The sequence below is a fragment of the Dendrobates tinctorius genome, unplaced genomic scaffold, assembly GCF_039654945.1.
Source record: "Dendrobates tinctorius isolate UK_male_01 unplaced genomic scaffold, ASM3965494v1 ptg000114l, whole genome shotgun sequence".
Lineage (NCBI taxonomy): Eukaryota > Metazoa > Chordata > Amphibia > Anura > Dendrobatidae > Dendrobates > Dendrobates tinctorius.
Window position 1 is genome coordinate 318,792 of NW_027361782.1, and position 15,834 is coordinate 334,625.

Below are 15,834 nucleotides of genomic sequence, written 5' to 3' on the forward strand. Positions count from 1 at the left end.
TGGTTCTATTACTAAGGAAATGTTTCACTTCTGAGTTATATGCAACAATTCTTTTATTCATTCATTCGCTCACTCATATATTCTTATTTTGGTTCATGGCTATACATTCCTACATATTATTAGTATAATAAATATATTCCTTATTAATAAAGATGAAAACACTGGTTACATAAAACACAGTGACACCTATGGGTTGAAAAAGGTAATTACACCTATGACATCAAAATGTTCTATCACATGAAAAATATGGATAATAATGTATTATCACTTATTATTGGTTTATTATTTCAAATATTGAAATCCATATATGGTACAAATTCTGATAATAATTATATGGATATTACTGATTGCTATGGTACGCTGTGATATTATAGGATAGGAAAATTACCAGATTTGGTATAGACTAGGGAATGAAGACTTCAAGCAAGATACTGAAATTATGTTAATAAAGACTTTTCATATTAAAATTGATTCTTATCAGTTGCAAGAAGAATGCCGCGATCCAGAAGTCCCAGAAGGTAACAAAGTTATGATTACTGAGTAATAGACTGTGTTAATTACAAATGCAGTATCCACCACTGACAGTCACAAGTGCAGTATTCACCACTGACAGTCACAAGTGCAGTATCCACCACTGACAGTCACAATTAAAGTGTCTAACCTGACAACCAGAAGACGATGATCCTATGATGCTGAGATGAACTGTGTTATCACGTTCTTATCAAGTTCCAGAAGTTTTCAATCACCTGTAAAGCTTCGATGTAAGGCTGGTGAACAATAAGGTAATTGTCGGGAGGCTACAACCCTGACATATGTCCTGTGCATTAGGACAAGGAGTGGTTATGGTGCTATGTTTAGCAAGAAAGTCATTTTAACCCTTGCTTTGCTGACCAAAGACGTCACACCTGTTCAAAGACCAGTGCCGATGGAGGATTCCAGAATATCCAAGGCGAGCCAATGTAAGCCCAGGTTTTTAAAGATGACACTGCACAGATATTAAAGCTGCATTTCATCTATAGACTTTGTTTCTTATCAACATTTGAATTTATGGACTTTAATTTTTACACAACACGATTTCTACAACATCTTTATGCTATAGAAAAACTGTGTTTTTAAAAGAATCAAGAAGAAGATAGAAGACATCAAAATGAAGACCAGATGACATCAGATGATGATGACTGGACCTGAGATGCTTCAATTTAGACTTAGGGAAGTATAATTATACATATTTTATATGAATATTGTTCACGGCTTACCATAACATGAATTCACATCAATTATGTCATTGAGTACTTATAACGGTAATCTGATATTATTATTATTATTATTATTATTGATATTAAATTATTTTGTCAAAGAAGAAGAAAAGAAGAAAGAAGATCTTGTTATATTTTGAGGGTTCCAATTAATGTCTGTCTCCCTCAAAAGGGGGAATTGTTAAATATTAATAATCCGTTAATTTCTTATAAGACTCAGTTCTGTACATTGCTTTAGCTTACATGACATAGGCTATTTTTAAGCTTGGCTCATGGTAGAAAGACAGCTCCATATATGTAGAGACCACGTGCTTTAGGAGACGTATATAATTCATGGCTAACTGTAGAGGTCGCTCTTCTTCCCTCACCATCATGAGAGACAGACACGAAGATGTCATCTGTTCTGGGCCATGACATGACATAACAGCTGGTATGTTACTTTACTACGAAGAAGCCGAACTGAGAGACAGACGCCATTTGCCATGTGAGATCCCGGAGAGAAAGAAGAATACACGTTGCTTTGCTATGAACTGATGGACAATCTTTCACCTATTTTTATTCACCTGTTTTTCTGTAATAACCTTTCTTTGATGGAAGAATCCAAATAAACCACTATATTTTTATCTGGTAACTAGTCCTGAGTATTTTACAGGATAAGCATTATTTTACATACGTATAGATACATGGGACTGGTTATAGGTGGTAACCAGGCTCCATTTCGCCATGTCTGGAGGTTCAGCCTTTCTTTGAAGTTCAATTTTATTTTCATTTTTACTCCTGTTGCTGATTTTTTCAGTGCAATCTTTTTGTGAAAGGTTATTAGCCCTATTAAAGGCATCTTTCAATAATTTTTTGGGGTAGCCTTTATCTACAAACCGGTCCTCCAAAATCTTAGCCTCTTTTAAAAATTCTATATTATTCGTACAGTTTTTTCGGATTCTCCAATACTGCCCATAGGGAATATTTGAAATCCATTTTGGGAGATGGCCGCTTGAAAAGTTCAGATAGCTTTTAACATCTACTTTCTTGAAATGGGTGGATGTTGAAATTTTCCCAAAATGATCAACATTGATCATAAGGTCCAGGAATTGAATTCCTGTAGTAGATGTGTTAGAGGAAAAATGGAGACCCCAAGTATTCTGGTTCAAAGAATGGGTGAATTCAATGGCTTCCAATTCCGAGCCAGTCCAAATTATAAACAAGTCATCAATAAAGCATCTATAGAGGGCTATCCTGCCAACCGCCAGCGGTCCATTCTCTTGGAGTCAACTACCCGTGTCACTATCCTTACATTTTTCTTACATTAGTAGTCTATGAAACTGTTATTTGTGCCACCTTAATGTGGCTGAATATCAAAGCAGGTTGAGCTGTTATATGTGGTATCCGGGCTCCCAGCACAGCAGGCCTACACTGTTGCCTCACCCACCTCATCTTAATTTGAAGTTCAATTCAAAGCTGTAAATGCTGGCCCAGATTCTCATACCTCATGTATGGCTGACTGCTGCCGTTCCATTATAAAATTTGTACTGTGGGTCAATTGAGGCCACTTTCCTGGTGTCTGCAGCTAATATGATGTGTTTTGACAGCTTTTGGGCCTGTTTGAAGGTGTTGTGTTTGCATTTGTTTTTGCCTTCCTTTGACTCCAGTGGCATTCGGCTATAATCGGTGAACGTTCGTTGAACAATTCGGCGAAAATTGCAAAATCGGCAATTGTAATCCGAACTGAACATTGAAATATTTGCTCATCTCTAACTGGGACACCCTTTGTCTGTAAGGTGCAGCAGATCGGTCGCAGCTACTGCTCTCAGCCAGTTTACAGTAACACTCACACAAATGTGTAAATGTAGCCTAATTGTTAGGCGTCGGGTTCCTGCCTCTGCACAGGAGGAATCCCGACCCTTGCCTTCTGCGGTCTCCCATTCCTCTCCGGCTGCAGAGGAGCCTGCTAAGCAATATCGTTGTTCCTGGCGTCTTGCTCAGTCTACGAATGCTGGCTTGGTTACTGCTACCAATCAGGGTTCAGCTATAGTAACCTGCAATAGCCAGCAGCGAGCAGCTCTTGAGACAAAGTCCTTCTTTCGGCCCACTGAGCATGCCCGTGGGAAGTCCTCTCATTAGAGGTCTGAGGTCACATGCTCAGGTCCTACTGCTGCTCCCATTGGACTATTAGGAAGGTCCCGGAAGGACGCTGCTATAAAAGAGTCGCATGGCCGCATGGCTAGTATAGACAGTAATTGGTAGTGATGTGTGTGATGATGTGTGTGATGATGGATGCTTGTGAACCGCTGAATGACTCATTATGAAACCCCTTTCCTTTGATACGCATGTTAGTAGGGTTTAGAGTTCAGAGTCAGCGCCGAGTTGTGGCACTGCCTAGTGCCGTAGTGCTCCCAGTTCCTCACACATGCTAGCGCCAGAGTGTGCCACTCTACCTAAGGCACTACGCTACCGCAGGTACTGCAGCATCTGTTAGTGCGGCGCCGTGCGCGTCCTATGCTTTAGGCTGGTTAGTGGCGTCCGCCAGAGCTGCGCTGTACACACATAGTGCGGTAAGCAACGTTCAGCTGCACCCTGTGACTTCTAACAGTGCACAGCATTCAATAAGTGTCTGTTAAGGCATCGCTGTTGCGGTGCTGAGCGCTAGTGGGACTAGAGGGGCTCTAACCCTGTGTCCTTGGAGCAGAGTCCTGTGTCTTAGCACTAACGCTCTCCTGCCGAGTCCTGTGAGGATAAACAGGCTCTGGCACTTGTTCCAGCGGCTCTGTGAGGTGACAGAGTTCGCTCCTGTACACACCAGTTCAACGGTTAACCCCCGGTGTTTTGTGCTCCCCCTTTACTGAGCAGCAGTTTCCATCTCTGGACGGTGGACCCCGGGTTGCGATCGCACTTCCTTAAATTTTATATTTAGTGCGATCCGCAACCCTAACATTATACTAGCGCCAGTGTCTCGCTAGTAATGGCGGATGAACAGCGACTTCTCAGGTGCATCCAGCAGCTGGAGGGCAGGTTGGTTGGCGGCTCTCGAGCGCTCAACCTCAGCTGTAGATGTAACCGCGGTAGCTGTTCAGGCAGCTACGGAGGCTGCTTCCCGTGTGACCACTGCCATCCCTGCCTCAACTATGTCCCGCCTTCCCCTCCCCGTAAAGTTCTGGGGCGATGTTTCTTGTAGGGGTTTTGTCAGCCAGTGTGCCATTCAGCTTGAGTTGCTTGCCGCTCGATTCCCCTCCGAGCGGGCTAAGGTGGTATTTGTAGTTTCCCTCTTGTCGGGCAGGGCTCTGGAGTGGGCCACACCGTTGGGAGCGTGGTGATCATGTGGTGCAGAGTGCCTCGCAGTTCTTGGCTTCTCTGAAGCAGGTCTTCCAGGGACCACGAGTCACCCATGACACCGCACTCCAGCTGCTGGCACTGTAACAGGGCTCGTCCTTGGTCAGCCATTATGCTATCTAGTTCCGGACCCTGGTCTCGGAGCTGGAGTGGCCAGACAAGGTCCTCATCCCAGTGTTCTGGAGAGGTGTGGCTGCCCAGTGTTCTGGAGAGGTGTGGCTGACCACGTGAAGGACGCCCTGTCCACCAGGGAGATTCCCGCCACACTGGAGGAGCTTATTACCGTCTCTACCCATACAGACCGTCGCTTCGTCAAGTGAGGGTTGGAGCGGTCCCAGTGTAGGCAGAGGTTGAGGTTGGCATCTAGTTTTACTAAATCCCTTGAATCTCTCGATCGGGCATCCGAGCCTCAGGGGGCCTTAGATGCTTTTCGCACGGGATTCAGGTCCCAATCCGCTCGAGCACCTGTGGTCTGTCATGTTTTCTGGCAGTTTGGTCACCTTGCCAACCGGTGCCCACAGCGGACAGGGAAACGCTCGCCTCTAGTGGTCATAGTAGGGAGCTCACTAGAATCAGCGGCATTTTCCTCCAAGCTAACCTTTAAGGGAACACTTGAGGTTGGTTCATCTACTCTGGTGGTGGAGGTTTGCGTGGACTCCAGAGCGGAGGGCAATTTCATGTCTTCTGACTTCGCTCAACGGCACGCAATACCCCTGGTTATGATGACAAAGCCAGTCACCATCAGGGTGGTGAACGACGCAACTCTACCCTCACAAATTACCCACCAGACCACCCCGTTGATACTCTCGGTGTCTCCGTCTCATCAGGAGATGATATCCCTCCTTGTCAAACCCGAGGATATCGATCAGGTTCTTTTAGGGGTTCCCTGGTTAAGGTTCCAATCTCCCCATATAGAGTGGTCCTCGGGGAGGATTCTCGGTTGGGGTAAAGCCTGTGAGGGTAGATGCCAGAGGGAGTGCGTTCAGGTTGCTTCCACCGAAGTCCCCGCAGATCTTTCCTCTCTCCCCACACACTATCAACAGTATGCAGATGTGCTCTCCAAGCGGGCTGCAGAGACTCTTCCGCCTCATCGCCCCTACGACTGTCATATTGACCTCTTGCCTGGTGCTGAGCCTCCTCGGGGTCGAGTATATCACCTTTCTCTCCCGGAGACAGAGGCCATGTCTCAGTATATCAGGGAGAATCTGACAAGGGGATTCATTGGAAGTAGGTGTCACCAGCAGGGGCGGGATTCTTCTTCGTCCAGAAGAACGGAGAACTGCGTCCCTGCATCGATTACAGGGGTCTTAACACCATCACCATTAAGAATAAGTACCCTCTGCCCCTGATATCAGAGCTGTTTGATAGGCTACGGGGAGCGAGAGTGTTTACCAAACTCGATCTGCGGGGGGCTTACAACCTGATTCGCATCCATGAGGGGGACGAATGGAAGACGGCATTTAACACCAGGGATGGGCACTATGAATACCTGGTGATGCCCTTTGGGCTCTGTAATGCCCCTGCCGTCTTCCTAGACTTTGTGAACGATATCTTCCGGGATATGCTTACCACCTCGGTAGTAGTCTATCTGGATGATATTCTCATCTATTCTCCAGATATTGACTCCCACCGAAGAGATGTTTGCAAAGTTTTCGACCTCCTGCGGGCAAACTCCCTGTATGCCAAGTTGGAGAAGTGTGTGTTTGAGCAGGAGTCCTTGCCTTTCCTGGCTTATATAATCTCCGCCCAGGGATTGGCCATAGATCCTGCGAAACTACAGGCGGTGATGGATTGGCAGGAGCCCCATTCTCTCAAAGCCGTGCAGCGCTTTATGGGGTTCAAAAATTACTATCGCCAATTCATCCCACACTTCTCGACTTTGGTAGCCCCCTTGGTGGCCCTCACCAAGAAGGGTGCAAATCCCAAGTTGTGGTCGGAACCTGTCTCCAAGGCCTTCTCCTCCATTAAGTCCCATTTCGCTAGCGCTCCCATTCTACATCGCCCTGATGTAGATAAACCCTTCATTCTGGAGGTGGATGCCTCGTCCGTCGGTGCTGGAGCGGTCCTGTTTTTCTCTAACCTTCACAACGGCGGAGAGGAATTATTCCATCGTGGACAAGGAGTTGCTAGTGATGAAGTTGACCGGAGTGGAGACACCTCCTAGAGGGGGCTCGCCACCCTTTCCAGGTGTTCACAGACCACAAGAACTTGGTGTATTTGCAGACAGTCCAGCGGCTAAATTCTCGCCAGGCCAGATGGTCCTTGTTCCTCTCCCGGTTCCACTTTACCCACCATTTTCTCTCCAGTGAGAAGAACGTCCGGGCCGATGCTCTCTCCCTCTCCATGGTGTCATCGGAGGAGGAGCCTTGGCTGATTGTCCGAGAGCCTGAGGACCATGGCTCCGGTCGCCCTTGAGTCAGTACCTCTGGGCAAGACATCTGCGACCGGAGGTCCTCTCTAGGGCTCACTCGTCCAGGGTGGGTGGACATTTCGGGACAAAACGGACCTCTGAGCTTCTGGTGAGGACATACTGGTGGTTGCATATGGCCTGTGACGTCAGGAACTATATTCGGGCGTGCGTCTCTTGCGCCCAGAATAGGTCCCCTCAGCAGCGGTCAGCTGGGCTACTTTACCCCCTGCTGGTAGCGGACAGGCCCTGGGAGATGGTTGGTATGGACTTCATGGTGGGACTGCCCAAGTCCAGTGGCAGCACGGTCATTTGGGTTGTGACCGACCATTTCTCCAAGATGGTGCACCTGGTACCTTCTGCATGGGGCCTGGCAGTATTGTTCATTAAACACGTTTTCCGCCTGCACGGCATGCCGGAAAAGATTGTCAGCAACCTGGGTCCCCAGTTTGCGTCTCGGTTCTGGAGAGAGCTCTGTAGTCTGCTCAGCATTGAGCTAAATCTCTCCTCGGCCTATCATCCCAAGATGAACGGGATGGTGGAGAGAGCCAACCAGACCCTGGTCACATATCTATGACATTTTGTTTCAGCCAGGCAGGATGACTGGGCATCCTTGCAGCCGTGGGCGGAGTTCGCTTTCAACAACGCTGTGGCCGACTCCACCGGACAGACCCCATTCCTCCTCAATTACGGCCAGCATCCGCACGTTCCTGTGCCCATGCCCGTGTCATCCACCGACTCTAGGGTGGCAGACTGGGCGGTGGAGGCACGTGATATTTGGCGGCTGGACGTAGACAGTATGAGGGAGTGGGACATCACTGATCCATCACTATTAGTGATGGGCGAGTAGCATTGTTGCTCAGGTCTCCTCAAACATGCTCGGGTGATCTCCGAGTATTTTGGCGTGCTCTGAGATTTAGTTTTCGTTGTCTCAGCTGAATGACTGGCGACTTGTAGACAGGCTGAATACATGTGGGAATTTCCTAACAAACAGACATTCTACACGTTTTCAAGCTGTCCATCCCATAGTCCCGTGCCCATATACCCATCATACATATCTGCCATCCCATAGTTCCGTGCCTATATACCCGTCATACATATCCTCCATCCCATAGACCAGTGCCCATATACCCATCACACATCCTCCATCCCATAGTCCCATGCCCATATACCCATCACACATCCTCCATCCCATAGTCCCATGCCCATATACCCATCATACATATTCGCCATCCCATAGTCGAGTGCCCATATACCCATCACACATCCTTCATCTCATAGTCCCATGCCCATATACCCATCATACATATCCTCCATCCCATAGTCCCGTGCCCATATATCCATCATACATATCAGCCATCCCATAGTTCCGTGCCTATATACCCATCATACATATCCTCCATCCCATAGTCCCGTGCCCATATACCCATCATACATATCTGCCATCCCATAGTTCCGTGCCTATATACCCGTCATACATATCCTCCATCCCATAGACCAGTGCCCATATACCCATCACACATCCTCCATCCCATAGTCCCATGCCCATATACCCGTCATACATATCCTCCATCTCATAGTCCAGTACCCATATACCCATCACACATCCTCCATCCCATAGTCCCGTGCCAATATACCCATCACACATCCTCCATCTCATAGTCCCGTGACAATATACCCATCATACATATCCACCATCCCATAGTCCAGTGCCAATATACCCATCACACATCCTCCATCCCATAGTCAACCATTATGACATCATAATGAGGGGCGGGGCTTGATACACACACACTTTTTCCCCATTATGTAGATAGGGGCAAAATTGTTTGGTGAATTGGAACGTGGTTTGGTTCAAAATAAATGATAGAATTTAAAGGGTGCTTGATAAGGTTATACTTTATTATATATTGCAATTGAATGTCAGTTACACAGCAGTACATAGCCCAAAAAACGCAAGTACAGTATATCTTTGATTATGACAGAATAGAAGAGAGACAGTTTTGATAAATCAGCCCCTAAGAGAAAAACGGTCTTTGTTTCCCAAAACAACGAATCGCAGCACAGATTTCATTTTGTATTCTGTTCTTGAAAGATGAGAGCATAGTTTTGATTGGTTGCCATGGGGAACTAAGACAGTTTTTCTTTTGATGAATGGGGTACATAGTATTTATCATCAGAAACTATAGAACTTGCACTTTCTAGGAGGTAGCCAGATTTCACGGCATGGTGGGCAAGAGTGCAATCTGTAATGAATTCATACGGCAATATTATATTAATTCTGAATGTAATTAATTCTATGTAGGCTACTGACAATATATATATATATATATATATATACTGTGTGTGTGTATATATATATATATATATTAAATACATATATATTTATGTATATATATATATATATATATATATATATATATGTGTCGGTTTATATATCTTCCCCTCTAAACTTTTTCTATGGTCATGTTGCTCTCTGAAAGATAATGTGATCCACACACTTGCTTCTGAAATCTGTTGCTCCCTTAAAGAACAATCACTGTTTAAATTAATATGCAAATGAGCTTTAAGTGCTCTGGGGGTGATCAGAGCATTTCCCACACTCCCTGACTCTATTACTCTTCCAGCTCCATCTTCTCCTGCCTGCCTGACAGCTCACTGGCTCGATTATGGTACACAGTTACTGAGAGATCAGTCAAGCAGGGGAGGATGGGAATGGGCAATAAATAGAGCCAGGAAGGCAGAGGCTTGGGAAGTGCTCTGATAATCCCAGGGCACTTAAGTTTTAATTTTATATAGATTAATACAGCAATTTTCAGTTAGGCCGGAGTCACACTAGCGATTAAATCGGATGAATGCAATGCGATAAAAAATCGCATTGCATTCGTCCCAATGTTATTCTATGGGGCAGCTCACATCATCCGATTTTTTTGCTGAACGTTTCCTCGGACCGAGACAATCGCAGCATGCTGCGATTGTCACCGATTTTCGGATCGGACTCACCAATGCAAGTCTATGGGGGCGATAAAAAATCGGATTACAAATGGACCAGATATGTGAGTTGCGATAAAATCGCACCCGGTGTCGCACCCTTTACAAAAAGCCGGCAATTCATTTAGCAATACAGTAAAATCACAGTGACAGGTTAAATAAAGAAACGAAAGAATAGATATTGACACATATATATATATATATATATATATATATATTGTATTCTATATATATATATATATATATATATATATATATAAAATTCATGCAGTTCTTAATAGCAGAATAGCCACTGTAACATTTGCCGGCTTCTGTAAGTTCATTTCCCTACCCGACATGAAATGACACATGGTTTACATATAGTTAACCATTTCATTTCATGTTTTTTTTTATGTCTATCACTAGTAATTAGATGAGGGCTTTTGTGTAAAATTTTGGAGTTGTAGGTGTTAATTTAAGGGGATAATTTGTTGTAAAAAATTGCGGGGACTCCCTGCAGCCTCAGTGACGTCAGCGGACTTCCCCTAGAAGTTTTTATGATCTGGCAAGGGTTATTTTTTTGTCCCATGCCAAATAATGAGGCTTTTTAGACCCCTAGTTTCAGGTATGCTAGAAAGGCAATGTATTTTCATTTATTTGATGTCTCCTCTAGAAACATTATTTTCACAGTGATCACTTATTTTGGATATAGGGGCAATCACCAACTTATGAATGTTTACTAGTTCCAAACGTAAGATGTTAGGAAAAAACCTAACACCTAATCCCTCACCTCTCTGAGAGCTATGCTGCTTGCCAACAAGTCCTGTTATTTCCACTATCATGCCACACTTCTGTCCTTTTTAATGTAGGCCAGACAGGGCCGGCCCGAACGTATAGGCGAACTAGGCGCCCGCCTAGGGCGCCGACCCAAAGGGGGCGCCAGAGAAAAAATAGAAAAAAATTATAAAAAATCTTTTCAAAAGGCAAAAAGTTTTAGGGATGGAAAGAAAAGTGCACATATTTAAGGGCAAATATGATGCAAGAGAGGTTGGTTGGGTTGGCAACAATTTCGATAGAATCTGAAGTTGCTAAACAAATTAATCTCAGTGACTTAGTGTCATCCTTTTAAAAAAAAAAGGCAAGGAAACAAAAATTTTAATTACCTATGGTAGTTTTTGTTTTGTGTTATTGATTACTTTGTATATATTTTTCCTATACAATTTCTCAGAAGATTAAAGAGTTAGGAGAGAGTTAATTAATCATTGTTGTTGTGGTTTATTTTGCTCCTAAATTTATATCCCAAGTTTTCATCTACTGCCAAGTAGGGGCGCAACAAAATAGTTTCGCCTAGGGCGCCGTAATCTCTCGGGCCGGCCCTGAGGCCAGAACTTCCGGCTGCATCCAGGCCTCAGACGTCACTGCGTGTTTTAAAGATGCGACAATGTGATGTCAAGACGTTCGCCAAGACCTTATGATGCGCAGTATCCTTTCGAGGCTTGGACGCAGTCTAGAAGGCATTTAATGAAATGGTCAGAGAAGCGGCGAACAACGGCAGAAAGAAGAGGATCGGACAATGGAAGTGGGACAGCCGGAGAGGTAAATAATGAGGTATTTGTTTTTTGTTTGTTTTTTCTGCCATCCCTGTGTTACCTTACTTACTGAGCCAATTTGGATTATGAACAAACCTGCAGAACCTATTTAGATTGTACCCTGGGAACTGTCCTTATTTAGGAAACTTAGAAAACAAATAAAAAGGACTGAATATAAAATAAGATGGAGGAGACTTTAAAGAGCACACAGATACTAGCGAGCCAGGTGCCAGCCTTATACTGTACTACCAGGCCCTCAGCATTATTAAATCACATTTTACAAGAATTGGTAAATCGGTCAGTAAAGAAGTGGCAGTGATTAATTAGTTATAAGGTCATCTCAATTTCATTGGGTATTTCAGACAGAATGCATAACTAATGATCATTTTCCCCCTTTCATCAAGTGATTTTATAAGCAGCTCATAATTTGTTGATTATGTGCACAAGACAGTATTTTCCTTAAGCAATAATGATGCCATCATGAAGATCCGGTTTCATCAGACTATCGTCCTTCTCCTCAGTTTTCTGTAAAAGACAGTAAATGTATATAACATTATGGCTACCATGATAATATACCAAAGAACAGTATACGAGTAAACATGGCCAAAATGTAAGTGGTGGACTAAAGACTCAAGGACCCTGTGCAAGATTGGAGCACAACATCCCCTACCCCCACACAAAATGCTCTGAATAGTGAAAGAGAATATACAGTGGGGAAAAAAAGTATTTAGTCAGCCACCAATTGTGCAAATTCTCCCACTTAAAAAGATGAGAGAGGCCTGTAATTAACATCATAGGTAGACCACAACTATGAGAGCCAAAATGAGAAAACAAATCCAGAAAATCACCTTGTCTGATTTGGCAAGATTTATTTTTCAAATTATTGTGGAAAATAAGTATTTGGTCATTAACAAAAGTTCATCTCAATATTTTATTATATATCTTTTGTGGGCAATGACAGAGGTCAAACGTTCTGTAAGTCTTCACAAGGTTGCCACACACTGTTGGTGGTATGTTGACCCATTCCTTCATGCAGATCTCCTCTAGAGGAGTGATGTTTTGGGCCTTTCGCTGGGCAATACGGACTTTCAAATCCTTCCAAAGGATTTCTATGGGGTTGAGATCTGGAGACTGGCTAGGCCACTCCAGGACCTTCATATGCTTCTTACAAAGCCACTCCTTCATTGCCCTGGCGGTGTGCTTGGGATCATTCTCATGCTGAAAGACCCATCCACATTTCATCTTCAATGCCCTTGCTGATGGAAGGAGGTTTGCACTCAAAATCTCACAATACATGGCGCCATTCATTCTTTCATGTACATGGATCAGTCGTGCCTTTGCAGAGAAACAGTAGGTATGCTGTTCTTTGGATGCAACTCAGCATTCTGTCTCCTCCGAGCATGACGAGTTTTGTTTCTACCAAACAGTTCTACTTTGGTTTCATCAGACCATATGACATTCTCACAATAGTCTTCTGGATAATCTAAATGTTCTCTAGTAAACTTCAGACAGGCCTGGACATGTTCTGGCTTAAGCATGGGGACACATCTGGCACTGCTGCAGGATCTGAGTTCCTGGCGGCGTAGTGTGTTACTGATGGTAGCCTTTGTTACAGGGGTCCCAGCTCTATGCAGGTCATTCACTAGGTCCCCCCGTGTGGTTCTGCGATTTTTGCTCACCGTTCTTGTGATTATTTTGACCCTACGGGGTGAGATCTTGCGTGGAGCCCCAGATCGAGGGAGATTATCAGTGGTTTTGTATGTCTTCCACTTTCTTATTATTGCTCCCACAGTTGATTTCATCACATCAAGCTGCTTGCCTATTACAGATTCAGTCTTCCTAGCCCGGTGCAGGGCTACAATTTTGTTTCTGGTGTCCTTCGACAGCTCTTTGGTCTTCACCATAGTGGAGTTTGGAGTGTGACTGTTTGAAGTTGTGGACAGGTGTCTTTATACTGATAACAAGTTCAAACAGGTGCCATTACTACAGGTAATGAGAGGAGGACAGAGGAGCCTCTTAAGGGCAGAGACACACTGCCATATTTTTCGTCCGAGAATCGCATTGTAAAACTCATCCTGGCTGTCTGCTCTCCTGACCTGAGCTTGACAGATGCATAGTACTCTATCATGCTGTCATGCTCAGGTCAGGATAGGTGCAGGCCATTCCGTTCAGTGTGATGCGATTATCGCAGGAGAAATACGCCAGTGTGTCTCTGCCCTAAAGAAGACGTTACAGTTCTGTGAGAGTCAAAAATCTTGCATGTTTTTAGGTGACCAAATACTTATTTTCCACCATAATTTGCAAAATAAATCTTGCCAAATCAGACATGGTGATTTTCTGGAATTGTTTTCTCATTTTGACACTCATAGTTGTGGTCTACCTATGATGTCAATTACAGGCCTCTCTCATCTTTTTAATTGGAATAACTCACACAATTGGTGGCTGACTAAATACTTTTTTTCTCCACTGTACAATGCACATTAAAATTAAAATTCTAATGCATATTAACCAACTTTGGTAAATCTTTGAGAAGGAGCAACAGAGATTCTGAAGAGGGAAAATATAGCCGATTCCATATGCTGCACTCATTTAAATACACTCCTCAACATTGAAATTGCCAAGTAGGAAAAGTCGTAGAGTGATGAAAATTACAGGATCAGAAGGCATGTTAGTGATATGATATTGATGACAAAATTGAAACAAAATTTTGCAAACATCTCAATTCATTTAATACAGAGTATGAGCATCATGCACAGAAATCCCCGCAGTTACACTCCTTGGCTGCTATCAATGAGAATATTCATGGTTACCTGAGGAATGTTCTGCATGCTGAATGTACATGGAAAAATTATCAAGATCCGCTGTTGGCAGCTGTCTTTGCAATTGACTGTCAATGATGTCCCAGATGTGCTCAATGAGAAACAAGTCTGGAGACACTGCAGGCCACGTTAACACATTTAGGCTACCAAGACTGCTTAGAACAGCAAGATCAAAATGCAACCTAGCATTGTCATGTTAAGAAAAAAGAACGGCTTCGGGGACACTTTGTAAAAATGGCTGTACCACTGATTTAATGACCAAACTAATGCAACTCTAAGTTAGTATCTGAAAAGAAGAACAGAGGAGTCTGACTATCATACATTATGCCACCCCACACCATAATTCTAGGAGAAGGACAGATCGAATTTTTCTCTAATGAAGGCCATTTGATTACAATTTCCATGTGGTCTTCTGACCAATTTATGGCTATCATTTCATCCAAGACAAAAACAGGATTCATCGCTGAAGGGTATAGATCTCCATTCTAGCCTCCATTGCCACCTTGCTCTACACCATGATCGCCTTTGAGAGTGGTGGCGTTTGAGAGGATGTGTGCCTACCAATTCTTAAAGGGTCAGTGTGCGCACTCCATAAAGTGTCCCTGGTTTATAGTTGGAAGGCATCATGCATTTAAGGCGCCCTCCTCTGTAGAAAAGTGCCCGAGCAACATCAGTAATTAGTTTGTCTGCAAGCTGCTAAGTACATTTCAGGTCCTTGTTGCTATACCCATCCTGTTACTCAGAACCTGAACCTGTTCTGCCTTTCTGAACCCGTCCAGTCGGAACCATCTCCTCAACCTTTTTCCCATCTTGTCAATACCTAAACCTGAACCTGTCCTGTCTGAACCGCTACCTGAACCTGCACTAATCCTGTCTGAAACAGAGTCTGTCCTGGGACTCCGATTCCCCTTCTGCCTGGGACTCCGTGTCCATACCTGCGTCCCTGTACAAGATTCTGATTCCATTCCAGCATCTCTGACCCTTGGGGTCAGCTGCTGCAGTATTGGACACTGCCCTGGAGTGGTACCTGGCGGCTACATGCAGCTCAAGGCTGACCTCATAATCAGAAGCTCCAATGAAGACCAGGTATCTGCTTAGTTACGCCCCTTCAGGGTAAACCCGGCTCGTGGCATAGTAGGAACACACCCACCAGCATGACAGCCTGCATGAGGGAACATCACACCAGCCCTACTCCTGGCATTATGATGTGGTGTGGAATTATGTACAGTAGAAATACCCCTTTAGTCTTCATTCCAGGCATACTAATAACTCAGTGTTACATTGATTTGGTGGTGGAACAGTGGTACAATGAATTAACCAAAGCGTCTCAGAAGCAGTTTTCATGTTTTCATCACTTTATCGTTAACATGTCTATCAATCCAGTGCTTTCTATAGTTCCTCAATATTTCCTTCTTGGTGTTGCAATGTAATTATTGAAGAGTGTATAATACACTATACTGCATTTAAAC

At 44.2% G+C, this 15,834-nt stretch overlaps 1 protein-coding gene across 1 annotated transcript in view; it reads right to left on the reverse strand.

Annotated features, from left to right (window-relative positions):
- Window positions 1-8,868: 8,868 nt before the first annotated feature.
- LOC141101039 (uncharacterized) overlaps window positions 8,869-15,834 on the reverse strand; it is a 51,705-nt gene continuing 44,739 nt past the window's right edge. Inside the window, exon 7 of the mRNA XM_073589825.1 lies at window positions 8,869-12,071. Within this exon, the coding sequence (XP_073445926.1) occupies window positions 12,006-12,071 (66 nt within the window). The 3' untranslated portion in view covers window positions 8,869-12,005. The remainder of the gene's footprint in view (window positions 12,072-15,834) is intronic.